The sequence below is a fragment of the Penicillium paradoxum genome (genome assembly GCF_028828445.1).
Source record: "Penicillium paradoxum strain IBT 22861 chromosome Unknown utg000006l_segment0_segment0, whole genome shotgun sequence".
NCBI classification, from domain to species: Eukaryota; Fungi; Ascomycota; class Eurotiomycetes; order Eurotiales; family Aspergillaceae; genus Penicillium; species Penicillium paradoxum.
The window spans coordinates 3,123,537-3,149,809 of record NW_026643184.1 but is presented as its reverse complement, the minus strand read 5'-3'; the positions used below and the strand labels follow the sequence as shown (position 1 = coordinate 3,149,809).

At 50.0% G+C, this 26,273-nt stretch overlaps 11 protein-coding genes across 11 annotated transcripts; 7 read left to right on the top strand and 4 right to left on the bottom strand.

Annotated features, from left to right (window-relative positions):
* Window positions 1–206: 206 nt before the first annotated feature.
* Window positions 207–2,995, bottom strand: N7457_007546 (fungal specific transcription factor domain-containing protein; the record flags this gene model as incomplete). Its single annotated transcript, XM_057178589.1, has 9 exons — window positions 207–1,098; window positions 1,154–1,272; window positions 1,322–1,372; window positions 1,457–1,546; window positions 1,593–1,793; window positions 1,867–2,391; window positions 2,452–2,567; window positions 2,616–2,833; window positions 2,988–2,995. The coding sequence occupies 9 exons, from the start codon at window positions 2,993–2,995 to the stop codon at window positions 207–209; spliced, it is 2,220 nt and encodes a 739-aa protein (XP_057030333.1).
* Window positions 2,996–3,483: 488 nt separating this feature from the next.
* On the top strand, window positions 3,484–5,688 carry N7457_007545 (monooxygenase; the record flags this gene model as incomplete). The annotated part of the gene is made up of 5 exons (XM_057178588.1): window positions 3,484–3,751; window positions 3,894–4,230; window positions 4,288–4,605; window positions 4,671–4,813; window positions 4,871–5,688. The coding sequence occupies 5 exons, from the start codon at window positions 3,484–3,486 to the stop codon at window positions 5,686–5,688; spliced, it is 1,884 nt and encodes a 627-aa protein (XP_057030332.1).
* Window positions 5,689–6,088: 400 nt separating this feature from the next.
* Window positions 6,089–7,093, top strand: N7457_007544 (uncharacterized protein; the record flags this gene model as incomplete). The annotated part of the gene is made up of 1 exon (XM_057178587.1): window positions 6,089–7,093. The coding sequence occupies one exon, from the start codon at window positions 6,089–6,091 to the stop codon at window positions 7,091–7,093; it is 1,005 nt and encodes a 334-aa protein (XP_057030331.1).
* An 11-nt stretch (window positions 7,094–7,104) lies between these two features.
* N7457_007543 (AMP-dependent synthetase/ligase) lies at window positions 7,105–7,638 on the top strand (the record flags this gene model as incomplete). The annotated part of the gene is made up of 1 exon (XM_057178586.1): window positions 7,105–7,638. The coding sequence occupies one exon, from the start codon at window positions 7,105–7,107 to the stop codon at window positions 7,636–7,638; it is 534 nt and encodes a 177-aa protein (XP_057030330.1).
* Window positions 7,639–8,631: 993 nt separating this feature from the next.
* On the top strand, window positions 8,632–10,220 carry N7457_007542 (glutamate decarboxylase; the record flags this gene model as incomplete). The annotated part of the gene is made up of 2 exons (XM_057178585.1): window positions 8,632–10,052; window positions 10,106–10,220. The coding sequence occupies 2 exons, from the start codon at window positions 8,632–8,634 to the stop codon at window positions 10,218–10,220; spliced, it is 1,536 nt and encodes a 511-aa protein (XP_057030329.1).
* A 516-nt stretch (window positions 10,221–10,736) lies between these two features.
* On the top strand, window positions 10,737–11,987 carry N7457_007541 (MBL fold metallo-hydrolase; the record flags this gene model as incomplete). The annotated part of the gene is made up of 5 exons (XM_057178584.1): window positions 10,737–10,909; window positions 10,965–10,995; window positions 11,046–11,176; window positions 11,232–11,493; window positions 11,553–11,987. The coding sequence occupies 5 exons, from the start codon at window positions 10,737–10,739 to the stop codon at window positions 11,985–11,987; spliced, it is 1,032 nt and encodes a 343-aa protein (XP_057030328.1).
* A 703-nt stretch (window positions 11,988–12,690) lies between these two features.
* On the top strand, window positions 12,691–14,842 carry N7457_007540 (uncharacterized protein; the record flags this gene model as incomplete). Its single annotated transcript, XM_057178583.1, has 2 exons — window positions 12,691–13,594; window positions 13,761–14,842. The coding sequence occupies 2 exons, from the start codon at window positions 12,691–12,693 to the stop codon at window positions 14,840–14,842; spliced, it is 1,986 nt and encodes a 661-aa protein (XP_057030327.1).
* A 434-nt stretch (window positions 14,843–15,276) lies between these two features.
* On the bottom strand, window positions 15,277–16,611 carry N7457_007539 (nitrilase; the record flags this gene model as incomplete). Its single annotated transcript, XM_057178582.1, has 2 exons — window positions 15,277–16,080; window positions 16,138–16,611. 2 exons carry the CDS (start codon window positions 16,609–16,611, stop codon window positions 15,277–15,279), a joined length of 1,278 nt encoding a protein of 425 aa, XP_057030326.1.
* Window positions 16,612–17,708: 1,097 nt separating this feature from the next.
* N7457_007538 (uncharacterized protein) lies at window positions 17,709–17,969 on the top strand (the record flags this gene model as incomplete). Its single annotated transcript, XM_057178581.1, has 1 exon — window positions 17,709–17,969. One exon carries the CDS (start codon window positions 17,709–17,711, stop codon window positions 17,967–17,969), a length of 261 nt encoding a protein of 86 aa, XP_057030325.1.
* A 791-nt stretch (window positions 17,970–18,760) lies between these two features.
* On the bottom strand, window positions 18,761–20,581 carry N7457_007537 (putative choline sulfatase; the record flags this gene model as incomplete). The annotated part of the gene is made up of 2 exons (XM_057178580.1): window positions 18,761–20,122; window positions 20,171–20,581. 2 exons carry the CDS (start codon window positions 20,579–20,581, stop codon window positions 18,761–18,763), a joined length of 1,773 nt encoding a protein of 590 aa, XP_057030324.1.
* Window positions 20,582–22,871: 2,290 nt separating this feature from the next.
* Window positions 22,872–24,971, bottom strand: N7457_007536 (3'-5' exonuclease; the record flags this gene model as incomplete). Its single annotated transcript, XM_057178579.1, has 3 exons — window positions 22,872–24,044; window positions 24,203–24,480; window positions 24,545–24,971. 3 exons carry the CDS (start codon window positions 24,969–24,971, stop codon window positions 22,872–22,874), a joined length of 1,878 nt encoding a protein of 625 aa, XP_057030323.1.
* Window positions 24,972–26,273: the final 1,302 nt, after the last annotated feature.

The window sequence follows — 26,273 nt, the reverse complement described above, 5'->3', positions numbered from 1 at the left end:
GTGCTGATCGAGTGCAATCCATCGAGATGCTGAGACCAAGTGGAACCCTGACGAGTCGTGGAATTTTCTCCAGTTGCCCTGCTTTTTTCTAAAAGCTCAGGGGCATTCTCGCAAACAGCACACGTCATTCAGTAGTATATCCACTGCAACTATACATACTGCGTGTCAAGAATCGATATCAGATACAGAATAAACCAAAAAAAAAATCAAAACAAATTCCGCCTCTCAACAATCCCCAAAAGCCTCCCAGCCAAGCCCTGCGCAATCTTCCAATAGCTCAGCCTCTGCAACAATCCAACGACCCGGAACAAAGAAGCCATGGCTATTTTCTTCGGAACGATCTTCTCAATCCCGGAGATACTGTCAATGCCATCTAGCAATAACTCCGCCCATAGACCCTGTTCCTCACTTGTTATAGTCTCTTCGGCTCCGAAACACATATAACAAGCCCAGAGGAGACCACAATAGTAAAGGCAAAGGGGGACGTGGAATGCACATTCCATGCCGGTAGGTAGGGTCTCGAAATGCCTCTGGATGTGCATGGCGTGCAGGAGACAGCGTTTCGCGTCTGGGGAGCGAATCCAGATATGCGCATCGATGTCTTTCTGTGTGGAATCGTGGCTGTCTGAGCTGCAGGCTATTTCTAGATCGTTGATGTCGGAGTGGAGGGTTATGAAGATTGAGTGCCAGAGGATTAGGTGATTGAGACGGGAAGGAGAGGGTCCGCTGTTTCTGAGAGCGTAGTGGGTGTACCAGGTTGTTAAGAGGGTATGGCATTCTGAGTTGTTGACTTCGCTGGCTAGGGCGCTTATTGTTTCTAGCATGCCGGTTACGGCGAAGTCTGGCGTGGAGGAGTGAGTTGGTTGGTGTTTGGATTGGTTGTTTGTCGGGGAGTCTTGGGGATGGGCTGATGGCGAGGCTTGGTTTGGAGGTTGGAGGGTGTTTAACATTAGCATCTTCCAATGGCGGGCGTTTGGTGCTGCGAAAAGTTCGTTGGATGAGATCTTGGGGAGTCTGTTGAGAGAGTGGCGGAGGAGGGGCTCGTGATGATGGATTCTTGCTAGTTCGGCGTCGTGGATGTGTAGACCGAGGACGATTCTGTGGATGTTAGTTTGGATGGAAGGGGAAGAACCAGGTGAGGACAAGTGTATACCGCATCTTTACCTCGGTCATGACCCAGGTCATCCAGGCATCTTCTAGAGGTTGACCATGAAGATCGAGGATATTGATATCGCAATGTTTTGAATGAAACAGTTTGGCAATGCGGGCCAACTGTATGCCATCAGTTGTCATGAAATGTGTTTGATGGCAATAGACTCACGGCGATTAGAGTTCCATGGAAGATATCAACACAGAATAAGTCTTTTGGCCGCTGGACTCAGCAGAGGTGATTAGCCAGTTGAATAATGATGTTGCAGTGCCGGCGGAGGACGCATGTAATAGAAGATAGACATACTCCCATCAATAGACCAAATGTCTGCCCTATAAGCACAGCTTGCATTGCTGTAATGGCTTCACACCCTGATTTGGATACAAAGGTATCCCACTGTAGGTGTTAGCTTCTTATAATCACATTCAGCCATGTATAATACCGATGCAAGGTTGGCTTTGTTCAGCCGCTCGAACATGCTGATTCCATGAGCGAGGGCACGGGTACATCCGATGATTAGACTGCCTGCAGAACAGATAGATAGTAGGAGCATTGAGTTTTGTGTCCCGGGTCGAAATGTAGGCTTATGAACAACCGGGAATAGAGGGTGGAATTTGCAGAAGTAAGCTTGGATACAGAGGTCCTGTTCGAGAGTTAGCAGAAGCGTTTAGGCGGGAACAAGATGAAGACTCAGGAGGAGACAAGATAAGACATACAAGAAAAGGAGTAGATGGGAGGATACCATATTGCGCCGGTTGTTGAAGATGCTCTGCGAGTCTCTTACGGTATGATTCATCAATATTATTGCCCTCCTGAGACGGATTTGGAGTTACTTGGTTTGAGTATGTCACCGTCTCGGGAAATTTAGGCCCTTCTGTGTGGACCAAACTAAGAGGTTGGCTCAGATTCTCATCAACATTGGGGATTGAGTGCTGTGTTCGAATAGCGGGCATCACCGGTGGCGTCTGCATTGTGGATAGAAAGTCCGAAGTTGTATGTAACAACGACATGTTCACAGCGTCCAGGTCAAAGTCATCTCCCGTTAAGATCGCCTCCCATTGTTGGTCAAGTCTGTCATACTGCAAGACTGGCTGCGGTCTCTCATACCAAGCGTCTTCTGCTTCCAAGGAGGATAATGAGGTCAAGGGTGTGATATCAGCGAAATGTATACTGCTGTCTGGCGCAGCGAATGCAGGCGTTTGCCCATCAATTGATAGACTATTTGGCGGGGTATTGACCCCCTGAGCTTCCAGTTGGACTGGCAGGGTCATGCCGAGGGGGAGGTCGGGCCATCAAAAGACCATCGCTCGGAGTCCGCGGCCTGAGATGACGACTAGCAGATTCATGATCCATCTCAGGGCCCTCGCAATCTTGATTATTGCTCGAATGAGATCGTGAATGCCGTAAGAGAGTATCCCTGAGGAAGATCAGTGTCTTGTCAAGTCCTATAGTCTCAATGACTTACTGGCGTGCGAATTCTTTGTCGCAGACTGGACAGTTGAACGGCTTCTCTTTTGTGTGAGAACGGAGATGTCGGGCCAGATGTTCAGCTTTTTTGAAGGCGTGAGCACAGACTGGACAGACGCGTTCTTCCTTGGAGGTTTTACGCCTGCGACGCGCTTTCGAGCCCAGGTACGGCGATACCGAGCGAGTGTCTGCAGTGCTTGATAGCATAATGTAGGCCTGTAGTTAGTAGGTAGTATCAGGTAGAGTCTAGAGGGGCTGCCAGGGCTAGACCTTCGGTTGGATGTTCCCCCTGAATGTAGTGGCGACCTCAGCCCCAAAGTCTCCAAATAATGACCAAGAGGAATTGAAATTCCGGGATAATACAATGAACCCTAGCATTGCTCTCTTTTCGTGAGATGTGGGATCTATCAGCGGGGCCTATGTTGCTTCCCCTTGGCGGTTCTTTGGCCCCCAACTCCCTCAATTTGCACAATTCGCTGTATCGGGTTCAAGGAATACTTGCGAAAACCCTAGATATAAATTACAATCAAAGTAAAATTTTGGAGTGTCATACCCTGGCAAAGATGCATATGCCACGAAGCTGTCAATGTATCATTTCTTGTCCACTGTTGTTTCAAGTGCGGAGCTATACCTCGGTACTTTCTTTCGCTTGCACCCTTGTTTACATGGCCAATCATATTATTACTACATCTGTCATATCTGGCGATCAGGTATGACTGGGGGTCTGATTCATTTAAGGCCGAAGAGACAGATAATCTCTCCATTGTATCGGAGGGACCTAACTGTGCCTGTAACATTGTCCCCACAACTAGATTCTAAACCTAGCGTGACCAGAAACCCAGAGTACATTTCTTTAGCTATTTAAAATGCCTGCTGTAGTAGACACCTCTGACATCTCACAAATATCTATCATGGATTCTCAGTGGGAAACGACGGACGTCTTGATATGCGGCTGTGGTCCCACCGGAGCCATGCTGTCGGCATACCTGGGGAAGCTGGATATTCCAAACATCGTACTGGAAAAGGAGCCAGATATCACGACCGATCCCCGTGGCATTGTGCTCGACGATGAGGGTATCCGATTATTGCAAGGTCTTGGCCTTCACCAGTATATCTTCACGGAGATGGGATCTTGTGAGTTCCAGCATCCTAGATCAGAGATGGGCGTTAACAAAATAACAGGCATACCCAAAATCCGATTTGTTAGTGGTAACCATCAGGATCTACATGTTGAGCCATTTCTCCGTTTGGATACATCTACGGTGAGTAGAGATAGCTCCCTGCATGCACCAGCAAAAAGAAAGAAAGAAAACTGATATCCCCCAGAGCGAGGGACACACGGGGCACATCGGCATACTGGCCCACAAACAACCAGTGATGGAGAAATATCTTCGAGTAGCAATGGGCCAAAGCAAGGTCTCCGAGCTGCGGAGTAATTGCACCTTAATATCCCTGTCCGAGGATCTGGAATGGGTATACGCGATATACACCGATGCATCAGGCCAGGAGAAAAAGATCCGATCGAGATTTCTGGCTGCGGCAGATGGAAAGACAGGGTTCACGCGCAAGATGTACTTGGAGCCCAAGGGTATCACATTGGATTGGGCGGAGCCGTGAGATATTGCTGGGCGAAGAAGTATAGCTCAACCATTGTGCTAATTCCAATATAGATCAAGATACGAAGCGACGTGGGTCGCTCTCAACTGGAAAGTGCGCTTGCCGACAAAAGAGTCACATCCTTCATTCCCATTGTGGAAACTCGGATACACACCTGAGGAGGTATACGATCTCTTTTTCCCGGCTGACTTCCGGTTTCTCTGTAATCCTGGTCGTTCTGCGGTTTGTGGTCGATTCGGGCGCCTGGAAGACCGGCTCTGGCGGTTTGAGTTTGTTGTTTCTCCCAATGAAGATGGCACGGAGATGGCTGGACAGAATAAGATCCGAGAAGTGGTTTTCCCCTACTTGACGCATGCTGGTAGTCGTTATGGGTGAGCACTGAGATCAACTGGAGTCCTTGAGAACATTACACTGACCCGTCTTTGACCCTCTCCAGACTAGCAGAGGACATCATATACCCGGAGGACTGTATCGAAGTCCTAAGATCCAGGCCTTTCCAATTCTCAGCCAGAAGTTGCAACAAATGGGCTCTTGGACGTGTGATTCTATGCGGTGATGCTGCTCACGTATTCCCACCATGTGAGTGCGGTCGGTTTTTGAAGTCTTTGAAAATATGAAGCTAAAGATTCTATCTAGTTGGAGGACAAGGGATTGTTTCCGGATTCCGAGACGCCATTTCCCTCGCCTGGCGCCTCGCCATTGCATGTTCATCTCCCACACAGAACCACGAATGCCTGTTGACCGGCTGGTATTTGGAACGTAAACAGCAACTCGACAAATCATTGGCCGTTACTGTTAGCAATGGCAGCATGGTTAACGGGAAAAGCGTGATCAAAAACTTCATTCGCGATTGGGGTCTGTGGTTTCTCCAGCTTCTCCCTGGTTGGAAGCACTGGTTAGAACTAGGGCCTCGCACGGATGGTCCCACTCGATATATTCACTCAGAAGGCATGCCATTCATGCCGGAGTTTGGAGGCGGACTCTGCTTCCCACAGACGTATTGTGTCTCACTGGGACCAGATGCCAATGTGCAGTTTACCGACGATGTCATTTTTCAAAGTGGGAAGATATTTCAATTGGTTGTCTTATTGAACGGACTGCATGAGATGGATACCATCCTGGAAGAGCTCGAAGGAATCGAACAAGTAAAGCTGCTATCCACCGATGATGCTGTTTTCTTTGTTCCTCGCACTGGAGACGACTCTCATCCTGCGCACAAGCAAAGGATTCAGTCTCGGAAGGTATTCCGAACAGCCACTGGCGATGAGTTCGCGCAGTCTCGGCTATGTGCCGATCGGCCTGTACCCCGAGGATATGATGAGACGCTAATATGGAAAAGTGTCAACAAGCGGTATGCAATTGTGAGAATGGACCGTTTTGTGTTCGCCGCGTGCAATACCAAGGCCGAATTGGCCCAGATCATGGGGCGACTAGCTGAGTTATTTGACAATTAGCAAACCACTTACTACTGATCAATCCAATGCCTTCTATTCCTTCATTTCAAAGAAATCCTGCAGATAGACCCCACAGCATTAAGCGGGGTTCATTTCCCCACGGGGGTCGCAGTGGAGGGAATCCTTGGCGAGGCGATTCTGTTTCGGCCCTCGGTACTCCGTGCAATATGGCCTTTAAAGGAGCTCAGTGGTGAAGCTGTAGCTTCTCGAATCCTCCCAAGTCATCTTTGTTCGATATGGCATCCCTTCCGCGCAAACTATGGCAGCACCCAGACCCAGAATCGACCCAAATGGGCCAATTCAAACGAGACTTGGAGAAATCAACTGGACGCAAGCTCAAAGTGAGACAGAACCGCCTGTAGAATATCATATATCTAACATTTGATAGAACTTTCACGATATGTACCAATATTCAGTTAATAACCGGTCGGCATTCTGGGAATTCTGCTGGAAATACTTCAACTTAATCCACGAAGGCTCCTACACAAAGGTAGTCGATGAATCTGCCCGAATGGACAGTGTACCCGAATGGTTCGCCGGTGTACGCCTTAATTTCGCGGAGAATCTGCTCTTCTCGAGCTTTGCCGGCGACAAGACTGGCAAGGAAGATGACAAGATTGCCGTCAGCGAAGTCCGAGAAGGTGCCGCACATGAGGTTGTTCATCTCACTTGGGCCGAGCTCCGACAGCGGACTGGAGCGCTTGTCCAGGCTATGAAGGCTCATGGGGTTGTTCGGGGCGATCGCATTGCTCTCTGCGCGGCAAACAGCATTGACACACTACTTGTGTTTCTAGCATCAACAGCGCTGGGTGCCATCTTCTCGTCCAGTTCCACGGATATGGGTGTGAAGGGTGTCCTGGATAGGCTGCAGCAGATTAAGCCTCGCTGGTTGTTTATGGACGACTTGGCGGTTTATAACGGCAAGACTATTGACCTGCGATCAAAGATTCGGGATATTGTCCAAGGCATGGGGTCTGTTCCGGAATTCGAGGGAGTCATCTCACTACCCCGGTTCTCTTCGCGGCCGGCGGATATGACTTCCATCCCTAGGACCAAGACTCTGGCGGAGTATCTTGCAAAGGCGGGAGGAAATGCGAAACTTGAATTCGAAAGAGTCAATTTCCGTGATCCTTTCTTGGTGGTTTACTCGTCTGGCACGACAGGACAGCCGAAGTGTATCGTTCATTCCGTGGGCGGCGTGCTTCTGAACTCGAGTAAGGAAGGACGTTTGCATAGCAGCCTCGGGCCTGACTGTGTCGCTTTGCAATACACGACCACTGGATGGATTATGTATATGTGTGCCGTACAGACATTGCTTTTTGGCGCACGGGTGGTGTTATACGATGGCAGCCCATTCATTCCAGGTATCACTGCTTTGGTGAATCTCGCAGCGCAAGAGAAGTGAGTATCCACCTTATGAAATCCGCTCTACGTTTCCAGCTAATTCAATGGAGGGTGACACATCTTGGAATTTCACCCCGGTGGCTTCATGAGTTACAACAGGCCAAGATTAAGCCGCGTGAAATAGCCGATCTCAGTTCTTTACGAGTGGTTACAAGCACTGGCATGGTTCTGCGAGATGCATTGTTTGAGTGGTTCTACGACGAAGGATTTCCGTCACATACACTCCTGAACAACATTTCTGGCGGTACTGATATTGCAGGATGTTTCGGAACCGGTAACCCACTTGTGCCCCTCTATGTTGGAGGGTGTGCTGGTTGCAGTCTGGGTGTCCCCGTGGAGGTTTACGACTCTGAGATTGAGGGCGGCGAGGGCATCAGAGGTGTGCCCGTGGCAGAGGGTGTTGCCGGCGAATTAGTCGCTACATCTGCGTTTCCCAATATGCCCACCTTATTTTGGGGGGATGATAGCGGCAAAAAATACCATGATGCGTATTTTGGGAGATTTGATAGTAGGTCCACCCTGCTCGGTGTATCCTATGGCCGCTAACAGATCACAGATGTGTGGACCCATGGAGACTTCGTTTCCATTCATCCAACCACAAAGCAAATCGTATTTCATGGCCGCGCCGATGGAGTTCTCAATCCGTCGGGAGTGCGATTTGGATCGGCGGAGATCTATCGGGTAATTGAGGGCCAATTTTCTGAGGAGATTAGCGATTCTATTTGCGTTGGCCAACGACGACCGACCGATACCGACGAGCGAGTGATCCTATTCTTGCTCATGAAACCTGGCGTAGCGTTCACTCCGAACCTCGTGGAGCGAGTGAAGAGCGCGATTCGCTCAGAGCTCAGTCCCCGCCATGTGCCGATGTTCACGTTTGAAACTCCGGAGATCCCGGTATGTATCAACTCCTTACTGTTGGACTCGTATGGAAAACAATGTCTCTCCATAAGAAAGCGGGACTGACCCACGCATATCGCCACAGACCACGGTCAACCTGAAAAAGGTTGAGCTGCCAGTGAAGCAGATTATTTCAGGCAAGATCATCAAGCCGTCGGGGACATTGCTCAATCCGAAAAGCCTGGAATTCTATTATCGATTCGCCAACCTGGAAGGCCTGCGCGAGAGTAAGCTCTGAGTCTTGACGTGGCTCCATAGGAATGGAGGTAGGCCGGCTCCATCGGGATCGTCAATTCCCACTGCCAAGCTTTGACCAAGCTTTGACAATCGGCGTTGGGGCACTTTTCACGTAGAATGAAGAATCAGGAATTGACGGTTGAGGATTTGTAGGTAGGACATTCGAGTAACATATACACGGAGCCAATGTACTGTGCGACACAGGGGGGGAAGAGAGAGAGAAAGAGAGAAAGAGAAAGAGGAGAAAGAGACAGTCGATGGGCTGACGAGGTGACTCTGTGCCCTGCGTCATTACACCCCGCAGTTCCTTACCGGCCTATTTATTACTTTCCTCGCCTTGCTTTTTTCAGATCTTCTTTTTTTTCCTCTTTGCCCTAAATCTCTCATTTATTGTCTGCAATCATGGTTCATCTCGGCATCGTTAAAAAGGACAATGAGGTCCCCCCTCCTCGTCAAGTTGACTCCGTTCCTCCCCCGGACATCAATGACTTCTATAATAATGTTTACGGCAGTCATTTTGCCGCTGACCACATGCCCCAGCATGAGATGCCTGAGAATGAAATGCCCCGACAGATTGCTGCCCGGATGATCAAGGATGAGCTGAGCTTGGATGGGAATCCGAAGCTCAACCTCGCGAGTTTCGTCACAACCTACATGGAAGAGGAGATTGAGGAGATCATGACCGATTCTTTCAGCAAGAACTTCATTGATTACGAAGAATACCCACATTCTGCCGAGATTCAGAATCGCTGTATCAATATGATTGCTCGGCTTTACCACTGTCCAACTGACCCATCTGGCGAGAATGCCATGGGTACCTCGACCATCGGATCGTCGGAGGCTATCATGCTGGGAACACTGGCCATGAAGAAGCGATGGCAGAACAAGCGCAAGGCCGAGGGGAAGGACTTCTCCCGTCCCAACATTATTATGAACAGTGCCGTCCAGGTCTGCTGGGAGAAGGCGGCTCGTTATTTCGATATCGAGGAGAAGTACGTCTATTGTACCGACACTCGCTTCGTCATTGACCCTAAGCAAGCGGTCGATTTGATCGATGAGAACACGATTGGCATTTGCGCCATCTTGGGTACCACTTACACTGGTGAATATGAGAATGTCAAAGCGATCAACGATCTGTTGGTTGAGCGTAATATTGATTGCCCGATACACGTTGATGCAGCCAGTGGCGGGTTTGTCGCTCCGTTTGTCAACCCGGATCTTGAATGGGATTTCCGCCTGGAAAAGGTGGTTTCGATCAACGTCTCTGGTCACAAGTACGGCTTGGTCTACCCTGGCGTCGGATGGGTCATCTGGCGCTCTCCGCAGTACCTACCCCAGGAATTGGTGTTCAACATCAATTACCTAGGAGCCGACCAGGCCAGCTTTACTTTGAACTTCTCAAAGGGTGCTTCTCATGTTATCGGCCAGTACTACCAGCTGATCCGTCTGGGCAAACACGGTTATCGTGCAATCATGACCAACTTGACTCGTATTGCCGACTACATGACCTTCGAGCTTCAAAAGCTGGGCATGAAGATGTTGAGCGAGACTCAGGGCCGTGGCTTGCCGTTGGTGGCCTTCTGCCTTCCCTCAAACACCGGCCGTGTGTATGATGAGTTTGCTGTGGCTCACCAGCTTCGCGAACGGGGTTGGATTGTGCCTGCGTACACCATGGCACCCCACAGTGAAAAGATGCAGATGATGCGCATTGTTATCCGCGAAGATTTCAGCATGAACCGATGCGATAGTTTGCTCCAGGACTTTAAGCTTGCTATTCAGACTTTGGATTCTATGGACAAGGCCATGATGTCCAAGTACAAGGCGTAGGTTTATTGAATTCCGACTTGTCCTACTTTTGATGCTGACAGCTTTACAGACACATGCAGAGCCACCGCGCTCACCCTCGGCACCAGTCACGTACCCACCCGCACTTCAAGGGCGAGAAACACTCGCTGCAAGGCAAGGATGGCAAAACACACGGCGTGTGTTAATTTCACCACATTCTCCAACATGGCGTGTTTATCTTTGGATCATGATGGGTAACTGGATTGAAGATGAAATGGACAAGTCAATCAATCGGAGGCAGGTCTAGGATATACATTAGTTATGCTTTTCCTAAATTAGCAGGGAATGATGCACAAATATCGTTTAGTGATATCTTTTGATCAATATGTAGACTTCCCTGGTTGTTCTCCAGTTTCCTTTCCCAACTATCTTGCAATAGTGATCATTGTACAAGGCTAGGATGAGCTGACTGTCCGTAGGCTTTCATCTTGACATTGCGTCTAGGCCAGTCTTGTGGAATCAAATCTATTCATTGCTTGTCTATACTAGTGTGCTATGGAAAAAGGCCGTCCTTCAGGGCTGTCTCCTGGATTGCCCTTTTACAGACCATACACATGGATCTTAGTACCATCGCGCATGATGTCATGCACACGAGGGCTTGGAGGAGGAGTGCACCGGTGATATTCCTCTACACTGGACACATATAATCATTACTCAATACAATGAAACGTATCTCAATTGACCCGCAGAGAAATCATCCTCCGACCCGGGACCTCCCACCCTTGACTTCCACTCCAATCCAACTGCCTACAGCCAAGCAGACAAAGCTTCATCCAACGAAGCCAGGAGAGGAAAATGGAGCGCTCTTCTTTGTGGGAACTGCCACAACAATCATGTCCGTTTGGAATTCCACAACCTAACTACATATACCTAGGGACTAATTGAAGCAGCGAGTGGGCCGGATTAAGGATCATGACCGATGTCAGCTCCTGATTGAACTTGAGACCGAGCTCACAAGCTGATGCTAATAGCCCAACTTCCTTCACGCAGGCGATCAGGTCCACCTCGGACCTGGTGTCTCAAGTGAGCGCCTGACCGAGCCAGCTATCGACCTGCACAATCTTCCTCGGATTGATCTAGTTCTCCTCTCTCACTATCACGAGTAGGTTCTGGACTGGATGACCGGCGAATCCCTCAATATTGATAACCGATACTAGAGACCATTTTGATCAAAAGGTTGAAGCATCCTTGAGACGTGATTTGCCCATTATCACAACCTCACATGCGAAGAAGCACCTTATCTCTAAGAAACAGGACTCGTTCACATCTGTGTATGCTCTCGATCCATTCGAACAGATCGCCGTCGACCTTGAAGGCACAGAAGGGCTTGGGCAGCCCCGACTTCGTGTGACAGGCATACCAGGAAAACATGTACCTTCAAATCAAGTGATACAGAAACTGAATACGCTAGCTAATGCCGTGAGTGGGGTTTGATCTTATTTTTTGTCTTTCTCTTTCTAGATCTAACAGATGAAAAGATTCCACCAACCAACGGCTGGATGCTCGAGCTAGGTTACGGCACTCCCAACAGCACAGACTTCTCATGTGGATATCGAATTTACATCTCAGGGGACACACTAATGGTGGATGAATTGTCCGAGATCCCCAAGCTATACGCAAACCAAAAGATCGACTTGATGCTCGCTCATCTCGGTGGTCCAACCATTCCTTCTCCCTTAGTAGGACGACTCATGGAGCCATTAGCGTTGACACTCACTATGGATGCAGAGCAGGGCCTGCAACTGATTCAGCTGATGCAGCCAGAAGTGACAATCCCGATCCACTATGATGACTATGACGTGTTTGCCAGTCCACTAGACGATTTCAGGCGCATGGTCGAGGCGGCGGGACTTTTGGACAAAGTCATATTTTTGGATCGAGGGGATTCATATCGGTTTCGTGTTAAGGGTTAAGCGAGTCCAATCGCAAGTGATCTCACGAAATTATACTCTGTATTTGGTGCAATGTTAGGAGGTGAAGTTAGCGCTGAGCGCAGTGGGCCGGGGCTGAGAAAACCCCCTGTGTTTGGGGACATTTTCCGAATCCACCCTGTTGGGGATGCATAGGCTGTGGCTTTTGCTTCGCCTTAGCACAGCGAATCCTCTTTTTTTTTAGTCTTGTGGGGGGTTTGGGGGCAATTTATACTAGGAAGCCCACATCGCGTTCGAGGTGACTAGGCTCGTATATGCCTCGTGTTGCGCTTTTAGTGTCAAACCCATTCGAATAGGAACGAAAGCGGGCCTTGAACGGTATTTGGAATAACAAAAGACTTTCTTTCATGACCCTGTCCTTCTTTGATCCATATCCTTTCGAATGGGTATTCTGTAGTGAGCGTCTAAGATGGTCGTGAGGGCAATGCAGACCCTCTCGGTGCTTATATTGGTCTTGCACAATTAGCGACTCGGTGTTTTGTCGCATTATATATAGGCGCAAGCCTAATCTATCCAAAGGATGCGATCTAACGTGTACAAAAGCACACCCACAAGGCCATCCATTGTTTACTCCTATATATAGCACGGCCTCTCCAATCACGGCCCGTCAACCCCAGCTCCACCAGATCAGCCTCTCTCCCTCTCTCTCCCTTTTCTCCGCGTTCTCGAAGGATCAGAAGCAGTGATGCACATCTTTAAAAGGAAATCGCCATCGAATCGGACGAGTCACCATCCTATGCGCAGTGACGAACAGCTGGCCCGCCCCGCGTTTACTCCACACCCCAACGTCGACTCAGACCGGCGCTTTTCGCAATTTGAGTACGACACCGTTCCTGGCCCGGTACCAAATCAGACTCAAGGATTGAATCGCTCGCAGAGTCAGCGTCAGAACACGTCTCGCGATCGTCCGACCGTCAACATTGTTGCACCTGACGAGGCGCAGTCTCGTCGCGGCAGAAAAGGCTTATTCTCGTCCAATATCGATCGCAACATCTCCATCAAGGGCAAGACAATCTCTCATCCCATTTCACAGCCGGCCTCCCCCAGAGTGTCCCAGCCAGAGACCCTGCACGAGTCCGACGAGTCCCAGACAAACCTGCTAGATTCTTACTCCGAGAACCCCTCACCTGTGACCGTATCCCAATCGCTAGCCTTCGAAGAGCAATACCAGTCTCAACGAGGCCCTCGACCCTCCCATCCTGCTCACGCCCAAGACAACGAATGGTCACAACAGCGATCTGTGCGACCCCCATTGTACACACATCAGCCCCTGTCCATTCAGCGATCCAACACCGACCCAAACCTCTTGGAACATTACACCCGACCGTCGCCATCCGATATTGTCCCCGAATCACCGCGATATCCGACGGAGCACGCCCATCGGGGACAGCATCTGCCCCCTCAGGATCCGGTATTAACTACCCGGCCCCTCTCCCAGCAGTCTCACGCGCCGCTATCCCCGTTGCAGTCTCATTATCCTGACTCCATGCAGACATCCACGCAGGCATCACAGACCCAAGGTCAATTTCACCCGCTGGAGAGACAGAAATCTGCTGGTTCACCGCAGCAGGACCGGAGTCGGCAGGGGAGTATTTCGAATATGCCTGATCCCGGGCGGAGCACACCCCCAAAACACACCGCCGCGAGGGGTCGGAGGAAGTCGAGCTCCGGGTATTGATACAGAAACATGATGAGCTTCGTAAGACTTTTGTTCGGCTATTTCTATGACAAAGGAAACCTGCTGACGATAATCAGTGGCCAAATATTCCAAGGTGAAACGATACTACTTTGAGAAGGATGCGCAGGTTCAGCATCTCCAGAACACGGTAGCGCACCAGCGAATGGCGGTGTCGCGCACCGTTCTTGATGATAATGAATACGCCAATAGGTTCCAACGACTTGACGGAGCAATTAAAGACTTGGCCTTCTCCGTGCGCAAACACTGGCGCAGTATTCCGTCTTGGCTGAACGGGATGGTCACCGATGATGCTTTGTCGGTCGGCGCAAAGGAAATGCTTGCGGTCGGACGAGCCATAGTCAGTCGATGGTTAGTAGAAGAGGTGTTCCAGCGTTATTTCCATCCAGCGTTGAATCCCACCTTCAGCGTGCACCTTAAGGCTGTGGAAATGAATTTAAGACGCCAGCGACCGTCGTCCGACGAAGACCGCGAAAATGCATCGGCCAGAATTTCCTACTGGCGTCGCACCACCTTTGACGGACTAAGCGACTCCTTGGTAGGACGGGAGGCCGATGAAAACCGTATCGAGCTAGTCGAACATTTAATTATGGAACTTGCTGCATTCCTGGGCTCACAGCTGGATGACAGTGTACTGTCAGGATTGGAAGCAAGCGTACGCATGATCATTGAGAACTCCATCAACATTATTGAGAAAATACCGCTTGAAGCGCGTGATGTGTGTGTCGATTATTTCCCACCAGGCGTCTCACTTGTCGAACAGTATATGAAGATCGAAGGCCAGCTACCAGCATTGAGCCACCCACCTCCGCCCCCATCAGAGCCAGATCAACTCGAGGAGCCTGCCGGCATGGAAGGAGATACATCATCTGGTTCGACCACAGGGGTGATAGAAAAGGCCTTGCCAGTGCAACAAAGACACCAGAAGAGATCCCTCTTTGGTGGGTTGGTAGGCCGCAAGCATGCCTCCAGTGAGAACAGTCGCCAGCCACCGGCGCCCGGGCCAGTCGAAGACAAGAGCGAATCCGCAGATACGCCGAGTAATCCGCGCATTCGTTTTGCAGCCTTTTTGGCCGTCGAAGTGCGCGGTAAGGGTCCTGCGACGGTGCTGATCAAATCCCCCGTGTGGCTGGTGGAGTAATTGGTAAATAGGTGCAAATGATCGAGATTGGTGACCGCTAGCAGCGACTTCTGATCTTAAACTGGCGGAGGGTGTACATAGGAATGGGCAGAGCTGTTACATGCTGGCATGGCGACGAAGATCATGACTTGCTAATATCCCCCTGATATCCCCTGATATCCCAATGCGTTTCGGTTGTTCAGCGGTGGCAGTTGCAGTTGAATTTTGGGCGAGTCTTGCTTTTCTTTCTTGTTCTTTTTGCTTGATGACTAGAATCTGTGATTCTGCTATGATTGTGCTTTTGAGTAGAAAATTTCCTCGGTTCGATATTTTTCAACGACATTCTTCGTAGTCCATCCAGGTATTCGTGTCTTCTGCTCGTTCCATTACGTCCAATCAAAACAAAATGATCCATCAATGCCCTCCATGAATGCCGTTCTATAGCAGGTAAGCCCCTAAAATGGCGGAGGCGCCAAATTCAACCCTTCGACTTCAAACTTGAACGAATCATTCCGAGAATAACTACCGGCGACATCAAGATCCAGCCGTCCACGCTCACAATCATCCAAATCGATACGCGAAATCGCCAATCCATCACCAGCCGCCACAGCAGAACTAGATTCAGTGGCCGACACCCCAGGCGCCGAAGCATCCGTCACAGCAGCATCGCTACTATCCGGCAGGTCATCCGTGCAAACTTCCCACAATGGCCCGGCAAGGACTTCACCAAGCGGGGAGATGATACAACTGCCCCCACGGCAGACATACTCCGATGCGGCGTCCACAGTAGCGAGGGACCCATTAGCATTCCGCACAGAAGAATCCACTTGGCTCTGAATCTGCGGCAAGACAACCTCGTTTGGACCCTCAGTAGTGACGGAGACTTTGCGGCCAGGAGTTTCAGATTTACCCGCAGGATCATTCTGACCCGTATTCAACTTTGCGCCCGTATCCGTGTTCGTGCCACTGATCCACTCCGGTAGCTCAGAAGTGCGCATACACTGGTTTGCAGAGAGCACGAAGCAGCGGCCTTCTATGCCGACAGTGCGCATGAGTGGGAGCCAGGTCTCCCGGGCATCCGCCGTAGGAGCGAGATAGATATTGACGTTCTGGGAGTAAAGACTCTGGCGGAGCAGTGGCATGTAATTTTCCCAGCAGATAGCCGAGGCGAGGGTTATTGGGATGCCATTCAAGCTTGTCGTCACAGCACGGAGGGTCGAAGTAGAACCCTGAGCCCAGATCATGCGTTCAGCGCCGGTCTTCCAACATTAGTATAACATCAATCTCAAAGGAAAGGAAAGGGGAAAGAAAAATACCGGCATGACCTTCCTCCTTTTCCCCAGAACACCCCGCACCGGATCAACATACACAACAGCACAGTACAGACTTCCCCCAGATCTCTCGACTAAACCCGTAACTATAAAGACACCCGTTTCTCTCGCCACGCGCTCGATGAACTCTCTCGTCCCGTCGCCGCGGAACCTCTTCCCCTCTGCAACCTCCAGCTTCCGACCAACCCAGTCATCCCCGGCTCCGGCCGGCGTATCGCCGAGATCCACGGCGTCCTTGAAATACTTCAGGAATTGGTCGCGACCGCGCGGGTCTCGACCTCCTACGACAGAGCCGAAGGAACATGTCCGCGGATATCCGCCCAGATAGGCTTCTGGGAAGAGGATGAGGTGGACGCCTCGACGAGCGGCGAGGGCTGTGGTGCGTTCCAGAGCACGGAGGGTTGCGCCTAGAGTTTCGAGCGTGCGGGATTGAGCAACTGCGACCGTAAGAGAAGGCATTCTTGAGATCAGGTGTTTTGTTTTCTTTTCCGAATGGAAAAAGAGGAGAAGTGGGAGTTGGGCATATATACCGGCGTAAGGTCCGCTAGTGACGACAGAGCGATGAGGGGAATTGGGGTAGGTATACGCGGAGGTTGGGGTAGACCCCGAAGGCGTTACTATTCGCTATATTTTGTGTTTCATGTGTTTCATTTGTTTCATTTGTTTCATTTATGCAGATTATAGCAAATGGCAAATAGCAAAGGGCTGTCTGGAACATACGTCGCAACAGTAAACAACGCCTAACAGTATTTATACTCTTCCTCTGCTGGGCTGCTTCTCTTCTTCCGCACCTCCTCTCTCTATATCATACTCTGCCTATGTTATTCTTATTTATATAAGCTCATCAGCAAATATGCTTCCTTATTTACCTTGAGGAGTCTCATCCCCTCGACTCTCTCGCTCTTTCTTCGTCTATCGGGGTCATGTTCACTTTCTTACTCATTCTCCCCTCGCCCCAAGGTCGACATGTTGCCCTGGACCTATAACGAGCATCGAGAAAGCGTCTACTATCTTAAGCCCCATTCTTCTGGTGAGTATCTCCCAGGCTTCTTCATCCTCTTCCCACTTTCTCACGCATTAGTTGATACGCTAGATGTTGGGTTCTCTACCAACATATCGTCTATCGTCATTCAAGCCGAGATAAAATAATCAAGACACTGCCAACTGGACCAAGAAATGCGATCTCGAACTACTTTCACATGCACTGTCAAGGTTGTCCAGAACTCGATTTTGGGCCTTGACCGTTCCCCATTCAACATATGGAAACAAAACCGGAGAATTTCTCCTGCAAGACTTATGGCGGACTGAAGAAGAGATCCGGTGTCGTCACAAAGAACCCCTAATGATCGTTTTCCCCGGGCATGTCCAGAGTCCCTTTCACAGAAGACTACTGGTCTCATCTCTCGGACACTCCACTTCGCTGTTTCAACGCTTCTCTTACTCATGTCCGAATGGGGGCTGAAAGAAATCCCAAAAGGAGTCACGGACGACTCCACAAATGGAAGGAGATCAGTCCATTGCTGCAACTATTCCGCAGCCCTTCGAAATTCTCTACGATGGCGAAGCACCGATATTCAAAATTCTTCCCTTCACAAGTTCGCAAGGCCATGTCCCTGTTTCCAGGGGAGGTCATCTTGCAGGTGGACTTGAAATACCCCAGTCTAGACCGCGCTGGTCAAAAAGAAGCAACCGAGTTTCGAGATGGCGAGAATGAAAGGAATGCAAGAATGGGTCATGGAATCGACATCAACGAATCACAAAATGTGAAGGAGAGCTTGGAGAGTGGCGAAATTGGAAACATCCTTTGGCTGTGGTAGATACCTCCAATATCAGTGATTTGCAGGCGAAGAAAAGAGACGATAAATAACAAAGATGTATGGAGCTGTCGGGCAAACCTCTTCGACAGATAGTCTCTTGATATTGAGACTTTGGGGTCCCTTGGACTGAGTTTGGCAAAATGTTCGAAAGTTCAAAAGGGCCATGCTCATCATTGGTCACTGGTAACCTTGAAGAGCTGAATGAGTGGGAGAATGCACTGTTGAAGCTGGAAAGAAGAGAAATGCTGGATAGGTTGAAAGTTATATCTAGAAGGAAGACCTGTTCGCTGAGAGTCGCTGCACATACGCCATTGGGACGCTTCGTGCGGAATTGCAGGAAGATTATCGTCCCGGGGAGGGGGGGAAATATTAATATGAAGGATTGTCAAAACAGATATGTATATCACTAGACAGTCTGATTGTATCAACCTAATTTAAATAAGACCATAAGCAATATACAGGGCGAAGACGCCCAACCCGGGGAACCAAAAGCATAACTATATACAAAGAATTCCATGGCAGTCAGAACCGCGTGAAAAGAATGCAAATTGGGGGGAAAAGATGAGTGCCGGGTATAGCGCGCGCCTTGCTATGAACAACATGCAAAAGATCAAAATATGACTCAACGAATGAGAAACCCGGAGACGAAAAGCCGAAAATGCCGCAAAATCACGATGTTGAAAGAGGTGCTCAAATGCGAGAAGAATATGGAGAATAGAGAATCAGTGAACCGAAATTTTTGAGAGGATCTTTGCATTTCGAAGCTTTCTGCAAAGTCTCTGAGTAGAGAACTATGGGGACATCCCCTTGGCAGTGGCAGCTTGTTGGAGCACACGGGGCCAGCGGGAGATGAGTTCGACGTCGTCGAGAGCGCCCTTGCCCTGGTTGCGCACGTATTGGGTGCTTGGGTCAATGCGCGGCTCGTAGTCCCAGACGGAGGGGGTACCCTGGATCAAGGCGGAGTAGACGAGGCGGCGACGGCGCTGCGAGCGCAGTACATCCTGGTGAATCTTCTCCATATCCCAACGAGCGTTGGTTTCCTCGAGGAAAAATGCCAAGATCTTGACCGGATCGGTGATGTTGGGCAGCGCAGGTGGAAGCTTGGCTGGGCTGGGGGTGCGAGGAGGGGTATCCGAGAGGAAGGGGTAGTCTGCCGTGGTGGTGCGCTGAGGTGTAGGCGAGGCGCGGGGGGTATCATTTGGAGTTGGCAAGTTGACCGCGGATGCCAAGCTGGTGGGCTTGCCTGTGAGGGCTGCGCGGGTGGAGCTAGATGGACTAGGTAGACCGGCTGCTAGGTTGACTCTCTCCTCTGGGTCATTCACGAGATCGTACAGCATGGGTGGGTCGATAGTGGAGTAGATGAACTTCCAGCGGCCACGGCGGATCATCATGAGAGGAGCCTGGGTGCCTTCACCCATATACTCTCCATATACAGTATCGGTGCGCAGACCTTCGCCTCCAGTCAGATACGGCATGAGGGAGACACCATCGAGAGGGAGCTCGGGAATAAGCTTGGCGCCTGCCAATTCGGCGAATGTAGGGAGAAGATCCATAGTGGAGACATTCTCGGACACGCGTTTCGGGGTGAAATGCTTGGGCGAGTGAACGAGGAAAGGAACGCGAGCGGAGTTCTCGAACCAGGTCATCTTGTACCACAGGCCTCGCTCGCCAAGCATGTCACCATGATCACCGGTGAAGACGATGATAGTGTCGTCGGCCAGACCGGTATTCTCGAGAACACGCAGCAGTTTGCCGATATTAGTGTCAACGTATGTACAGGCAGCGTAATAGGAGCGACGAGCAGCACGGATTCGCTCGTCGGGCATTTCCTTGTTGAACAAATCGATGCACTTGAGCACACGCTGGGAGTGCGCATCCTGCTGATCATGGGGGATCGCTCCATTCTTGGGAAGAGGGATCTCGACGTCATTGTAGAGATCCCAGAACTCCTTGGTCATGGCATAAGGATCATGAGGGTGGGTCATGGAGACTGTCAAGCAGAATGGCTGCTCGTTACGCTGACGAACGTGGTCATACAGGTACTGAGTGGACTTGTAAATGACCTCTTCATCGAAATCCAACTGGTTGGTTCGTACAACAGGGCCTGCGTCCATGACAGAAGACATGTTGTGATACCAATCGGCACGGATGTCCTACAGTCGGATTAGCATGCCACAGATCATCCAGAGAATTCAACGTACCGGTTCATCCCAATTAACGGACCAGCCGTAATCACCAGGGTAGATATCACTGGTCAGACGCTGTTCATAACCGTGAAGCTGGTCCGGGCCACAGAAGTGCATCTTTCCAGCCAGAGCTGTATGGTAACCTTCCCGCCGGAGGTAGTGGGCATATGTGGGCGTATCAGCGGATAGATCTGCGGCATTGTCATAGGCTCCAATCTTCGAGGGCAGCTGGCCGCTGACCATAACAAAGCGCGAAGGAGCACACAGTGGCGAATTGCAGTAAGCCGAATCGAACACCACGCCGGCATCGGCCAGGCGGTCCAGATTGGGGGTCTTGATAGGCGAATTCTTATCATGTAGAGACAGCAAGGGCGCGGCCATCTGGTCGGCCATAATGTACAGGATGTTGGGCTTCTTGGTCGCCATGTTGAATGTCTGTTTCAGTGGGCGGCCAGTAGATTATGGGAAGCTGAGACTGAAATGAGGGAAATAAAGACAAGAAGAAGGAAAGCCGGGGCGGGCCGTTGTTATATGAAGCAGAGAACGTATGTGGGGAAAAAAAAAAAGATCGCAAGGGAAAAAAAAAAGACCCAAAGAGGTCAAAAGCGAGATAACTCCAGAGAAATCGGGGCCAAAAGAGCGAACCACAAAATGGTATTCTCAAGACCACATGAAGGCCAAGCCCAAAGCGCAATGTATGGTAATTTTCAATAATGCAGATCGTATGTCTCCTATTTGACCATGAACCCTGCAGAATGTTGTCTGTTGGATGTTGTACATTTATTCCGGAGAAGCCAGATTAGTCCACAGTAGTTCCCGTCTGCACCGAAGATCAGGGGAGGTGATCCGGGACTGACGTACACCCCGCAAGGGCGATGGAATCATTCGAAGCCGCGATGGTGTGATTTGGGGGTGGCAGACGCCGTATGGTAACATATACCAAAGTGGATGGAGCCCTACGATCTACATGTATCGTTGAGGTGTAGGGATGTACTACACTCTTTTGTTCCTATCACACTTGGCAATGATCGGATTGCAGTGTTAAAGCCTCAACAAGTCACACGACCCTCCCTTGACTATGTATTATCAATTGTACTCCGTAGGCAATTCTATCCAAGGCCGGGACGAGTGCCGAGTCGCCACTTTGCAGGCACTGTGGGTGTATTTGGGCCAGGTGTTACATCGGTCACACTGAGGAAGCTCTCAATACCATTACAATACCGACAGGCCATGTAAGACAACCACCCATCTCCTCCCCTTGGGATCAATGATCTCCATAAAATTGCAATATTCCCGGGCTGGTGAATTTGGTGCAATGTTAAGCTTCAGTGCAGTTCACACGCGCCCTCGACCCCGGAGTGGATAACGGCATCGCCAACCCAGGCCCACGGCAGCGTTTCCAGTGTGACACTCTCTTATACTGGCTAACCGGTTCCAGCCTAGTCGGTCCCGGCAGCCCACCACTAGCAAAACCTTGAGCTCCACGGGATCGTGTCATCGGCTTCGCAGCCAATCAATCCAGCCCATCTTCCCCTGGGATCTCCCCAACGAGGTTAGAGGCGAGGCTTAGAAGCAGAAGTTCCACTTGCTTATCTTAACACCCAATCACACTGCTGGAAGGGACACTACGGCGAAAAAAAAAAACCACCCCGGAGACCCGAAACCGGAGTACGGAGTAGGAAGGACTTTTCTCTTCTTTCTGAGCATTTTGATCAAAGACAGGGAATTCGCTCGATCCTCTGCAACACAACCATCACAGCACAGGACTCTGAAGAAACAAGGAAAAGGAGAATGTAATGCATGTATCATAGCTCCACAATGAGCAATCCCCCTTTCCGAGCACGCCATGAGGAGCGGTCTAAGATCTCCCCGGATTTGTCCTGTTTACGTATTTCGGAGGCAAAACACGGTCACCGCCGTTTCGACCCATCGCTGGCATCTTATCTCCAACCCCCATTTGCATTGACTCCGTACAACATATGGAGTACCGGGGCACCCCGTATGCACGGTGATTATTACAATAGGTCCGATTTGCTATATATGGCCGTGCCTACTGCACTTCCTGGGTAAACACGGGATCTTTCCACGCCATCATGCAGGATGTTCCGTCCTAACTCGGAACGAATCACATGCTCTAATCAGAGTCTTTTCTCCCAGGCCAGTGACAGGTGTCGGTTTCAGAAATAGGCCATGGCGTTGAGCACGAGGGCTCTCATGGACAAAGATTTCTTCCAGCTATCTCTGTTTTCGTCATTGTAGAAAGGGACTACGGATGTCGGTGAACATACTCTACTACGTGTAATCTACAGTCCTTAAGAGAATTTTACTTGCTGAAGTTAAAACAAAATAAAGAGCAATGTCATTCAATCCTCCGCATGCTGGGAAAAGCCCCATTCGCATGCTCGATGGCAAAGGTAAAGACAGAAAAAGCAGAGCCGAAAAACCAATCTCATCAAAGTCATAAAGTGAACCAATTAATCGCAAATCTCCCAATCTCCGAGGGAGAATCAACTTGCGTTCGTCCACATACTTGAAGGTGGAAAACAAAGTAGAAACAAAAAAACGGAGCCGGAAAACCAATCTCATCGAAGTCGTAGAGTGAGCCAGTGAATCAAAATATTCCAATTCCCGAGAGAGAGTCAACGGGAACAACAGCAAAAGCGCAGGGCATGGGAGGCGAGAATGACCTTGTAGCATGGGAAATGCCTCTGCATGGTTACCATTTATTGTTTGGTTCCCAGTCGGGTATCTCAACCTTCACCTTTTTTTCGCTATGGTATGGTGTAGCCAATGTCTGTTCCTGGATATCTTCCTGGAGGTCCTCCTTGGGAAACTCCTGGAGATCCTTCTTGGGGAATTCTTGGAGATCTTCCTTGGGAAACTCCTGGAGATCCTTCTTGGGGATATCTTGGAGATCTTCCTTGGGAAACTCCTGGAGATCCTTCTTGGGGAATTCTTGGAGATCTTTCTTGGGATGCTTCTCAGATTGCTGCTGGCTCGCCTCTTTGTCGAGGGGTGGTGGACGCCCTCCCCATTCCATGTAAGCATCCCTTTCTTCCTGCAGTGCCGCCTCGTCTTCCTTATCCCATTCAACCTTGAGAAGGCCCCAACAATCGTAGCGTGGATAGCTCTTCAGGAACGGAACACGGTCTTTGGAGGCTGGTGGGATCCATTGTGGAGGGGTCGTCCGATCACCTAGGCGTGGCAGTAGGTCCCTCGAAATTTCCAGTTGCAGGCGGCTCATCTGACCATAGTTACGCTTGTAGATATGCGTAAATGGAAGCGTTTTCATGAAATAGTCGGCGATGTCGCGGCACGCAAGGGCATCCTCTAGGCTATCATGACCTCTTCCCTGTTGGATCTCACGATCCAAGTATTTCTTTGCTTTTGTCTTCAATGACCCGTCAGCGAGGCTCAGCGTATCGAGAACATGATGATGGCGGATACGTAGGGCCAGAAGGTCACTCCGGCCTCCTTGCATAACAAGAACCGTCTTGGGACCAAGGTATTGGAACAATAGATTGCGGGCTTCATCTCGACCGTTGATCACATTGTTCGCGTCTTTTGCTGTATACATCTGTGACCAGTCGATTCCAGAGTAGCGAACGTTCAAATGCCACATCTTGACCTTGGGAAAAACTAGTTTATCGATCAGAACTTCCCCGCTGAAGTAGTCGATGGCGCTGATGCGGATGAGTTCCTGTTCCCCCAGATCGGTGATTCCCATTTCGCAGTCAAGAGCGATTGCATAGCGATAGTCAACCGGGTTCTCGGGCGCTTCGTATCTCTTCCAATCGCGCTCCCAAGCCTTTCGATCGGACACAATGTCATGCTTCGGGTATTGATGGCATCCACGGGCATGGATATCTCGACCGCAGCAACTGAACCTCTATTGACATCAAATTAGCCGTGTTCCAATCTCAAAACCAGAAGAAGAAGAAGAAGAAGAAGAAGAAGAAGAAGTTAATTGTCGTGTCGGATGGGCATTTTACTTAGATCCCAATGGCATGGGGAGGAATAAGAAAGAAAGAAAAAGCAAGCACGTACCTGGAAGTGTCCAACTGGCTTTCCTGGATGACCAAAGCAGCCATACTTTGTCTTCCGCTGGAGCGCCTTATTCTCCTGCTTTCTCCGCCATTTGGCAATTTCCTCGGGAGTCCAGATGCTTACTCCAATGTAATCCCCTGCCTCGTCGTAGAGGACTGACTTCGGACCCCCAAGCTCGGGCTCGGGATCAGGTTGGCGCTGCTCCTCGCGAGCGATGTTCGCGCTAATCTCCGACTCAGTGGCGAGGAGATCCGTACGGCGCTTTCCCCACATGCATACTGAAGAATAAAACAGTCAGTCCGAAGTCAACTTTATCGCCAACAAAAAGGAAAAGGAACATACCTCGGCAATTTCTGCATCTCTGCTCCTTGCCAAAGTCACTCCGGAGGTTTGATTGTTCATAGCCCCATTTTGCCGTGATACCGATTGAGGAATCCCAAAGTCTGGTCCAGTAGTCCTCCGTAAAAGGAATTCTGGCCACGCCAGGGAAAGGGCCAATGTTGGGGTCCTTGGGTCGGATCCCCTGATCTTTCTCTTCGTAGATCAACGGGAAAAGGTCTTCGTCGTCATCTACAGCGATGACCCAACTGTTCACTTTGTGAATGTTTCGCTTCCACATATCGAATCTGGGAATGCGGCGAACAGCGAGAAGCTTTGTGTTAGCCCTATACATGCGCTTGTACGCAAGTACTTTAGCCCTCATGCGGGTCCATGGAACTGGAACGTTCATTCCATGAAGAACACCCGAAGGTGAGGCAACAGGCTCCATTCCGAAACCGACTTGGAGCCAAAAAAAAGAAGGAAGAAAGGAAAAAAGGAAGAAAGGAAAACGAAAAAAGAGGAAGAAGAAGACTGCTAGATTCAAAAATGAGTAAGAAAGTGAACAAGATAGCGGGGGCAAGAAGGGAAAAGGCTCTGTTATATAGCGGTCTAGGCAGCGATACTAGTCTGTCCCCTGAGGAGACAGGCACCTAGCATCACGAGAATCAGCTCGATGCCGCATCGCTGCCTTTATATTAGTAGGAAGGGGGGAAGGGTGAATGGGCAATGAGTCGATGCCTGGTATCCAAGGATTGGAGGCACACTCTAAAAACGTCAGAGTGATGGTGGTTCTGTGATTCTCAGGCTGTGAATGGGAGGCAGCGCTGCCCGCAGCTTGACTTACTGGATGGTAGGACGATGCTCTGTGTGACCAAGTTACCTAGGACCAGAAAGAGTCTGCAAAAGACTAGGCGTTGTCAAGGTCCAAGGTAAGAAACAGGTTGATCCGGGGAGAGGAAGAAGGAAAGAAAAGAAAATCACCGTGGGTGGTATTTATGTGCGTGTGAGGGCAGGGTTTGACCTATGTTTGATCGGGGCTTCATTTGTGTTTGCCCTCTACGGTCATGGTGGGCGATGGGGATATGCCCTAAGAGCGTTTGATATCATTTCACATGGACGTTGTTTGACCATGGTCTCAGGCTAAAGCGGGCTTGACTTCGACTGGGGCAATGACCTAGCAACCGGGTTAGTATATGGCCTACTTCACGAGTATTAAGCTTAGCTAGTAGATGGAGTCATGATTTGATGCGTCTAAGTATTCATTTTTTTGAGTCTAGCAAATGGCTTACTCCCTAAGAGAATGGGAATGATGGTTAGTACAGATACACATGCCAGTGGGAAGATGCGACTTGGAAGATTGAACTTTCGCTGAAGTTAGCACATCGACTGTCTGATGGGTGTCTCTACACTACGTGCTGGCTGAACTAAGACCTTGAACTATTGGGGCAAAGAGACATTGAGGGCATCTCTTGTAAATGCGTAAACACCATCGAGCTGGCGGGTCGGTTCAGGGCTACCAAGCTCAGCGGATAGGACATTGTCTCGTCAACACCACAGCGTACAAATTTAGGCCGACGAAGATTTCAAAGAAATGTTAGCAAGTGCATCCAGATAGCCTGAAATAAACGGTAAAACTGCTGCGTATTTAACCCTTGAATATGGGCAAGGGCAAGCCTGGACGACATAGGCTGGGTGGACAATCTCGGAAGTAAAGAAGAATTGATGGATCGAAATTAGATCGTGTATTGGT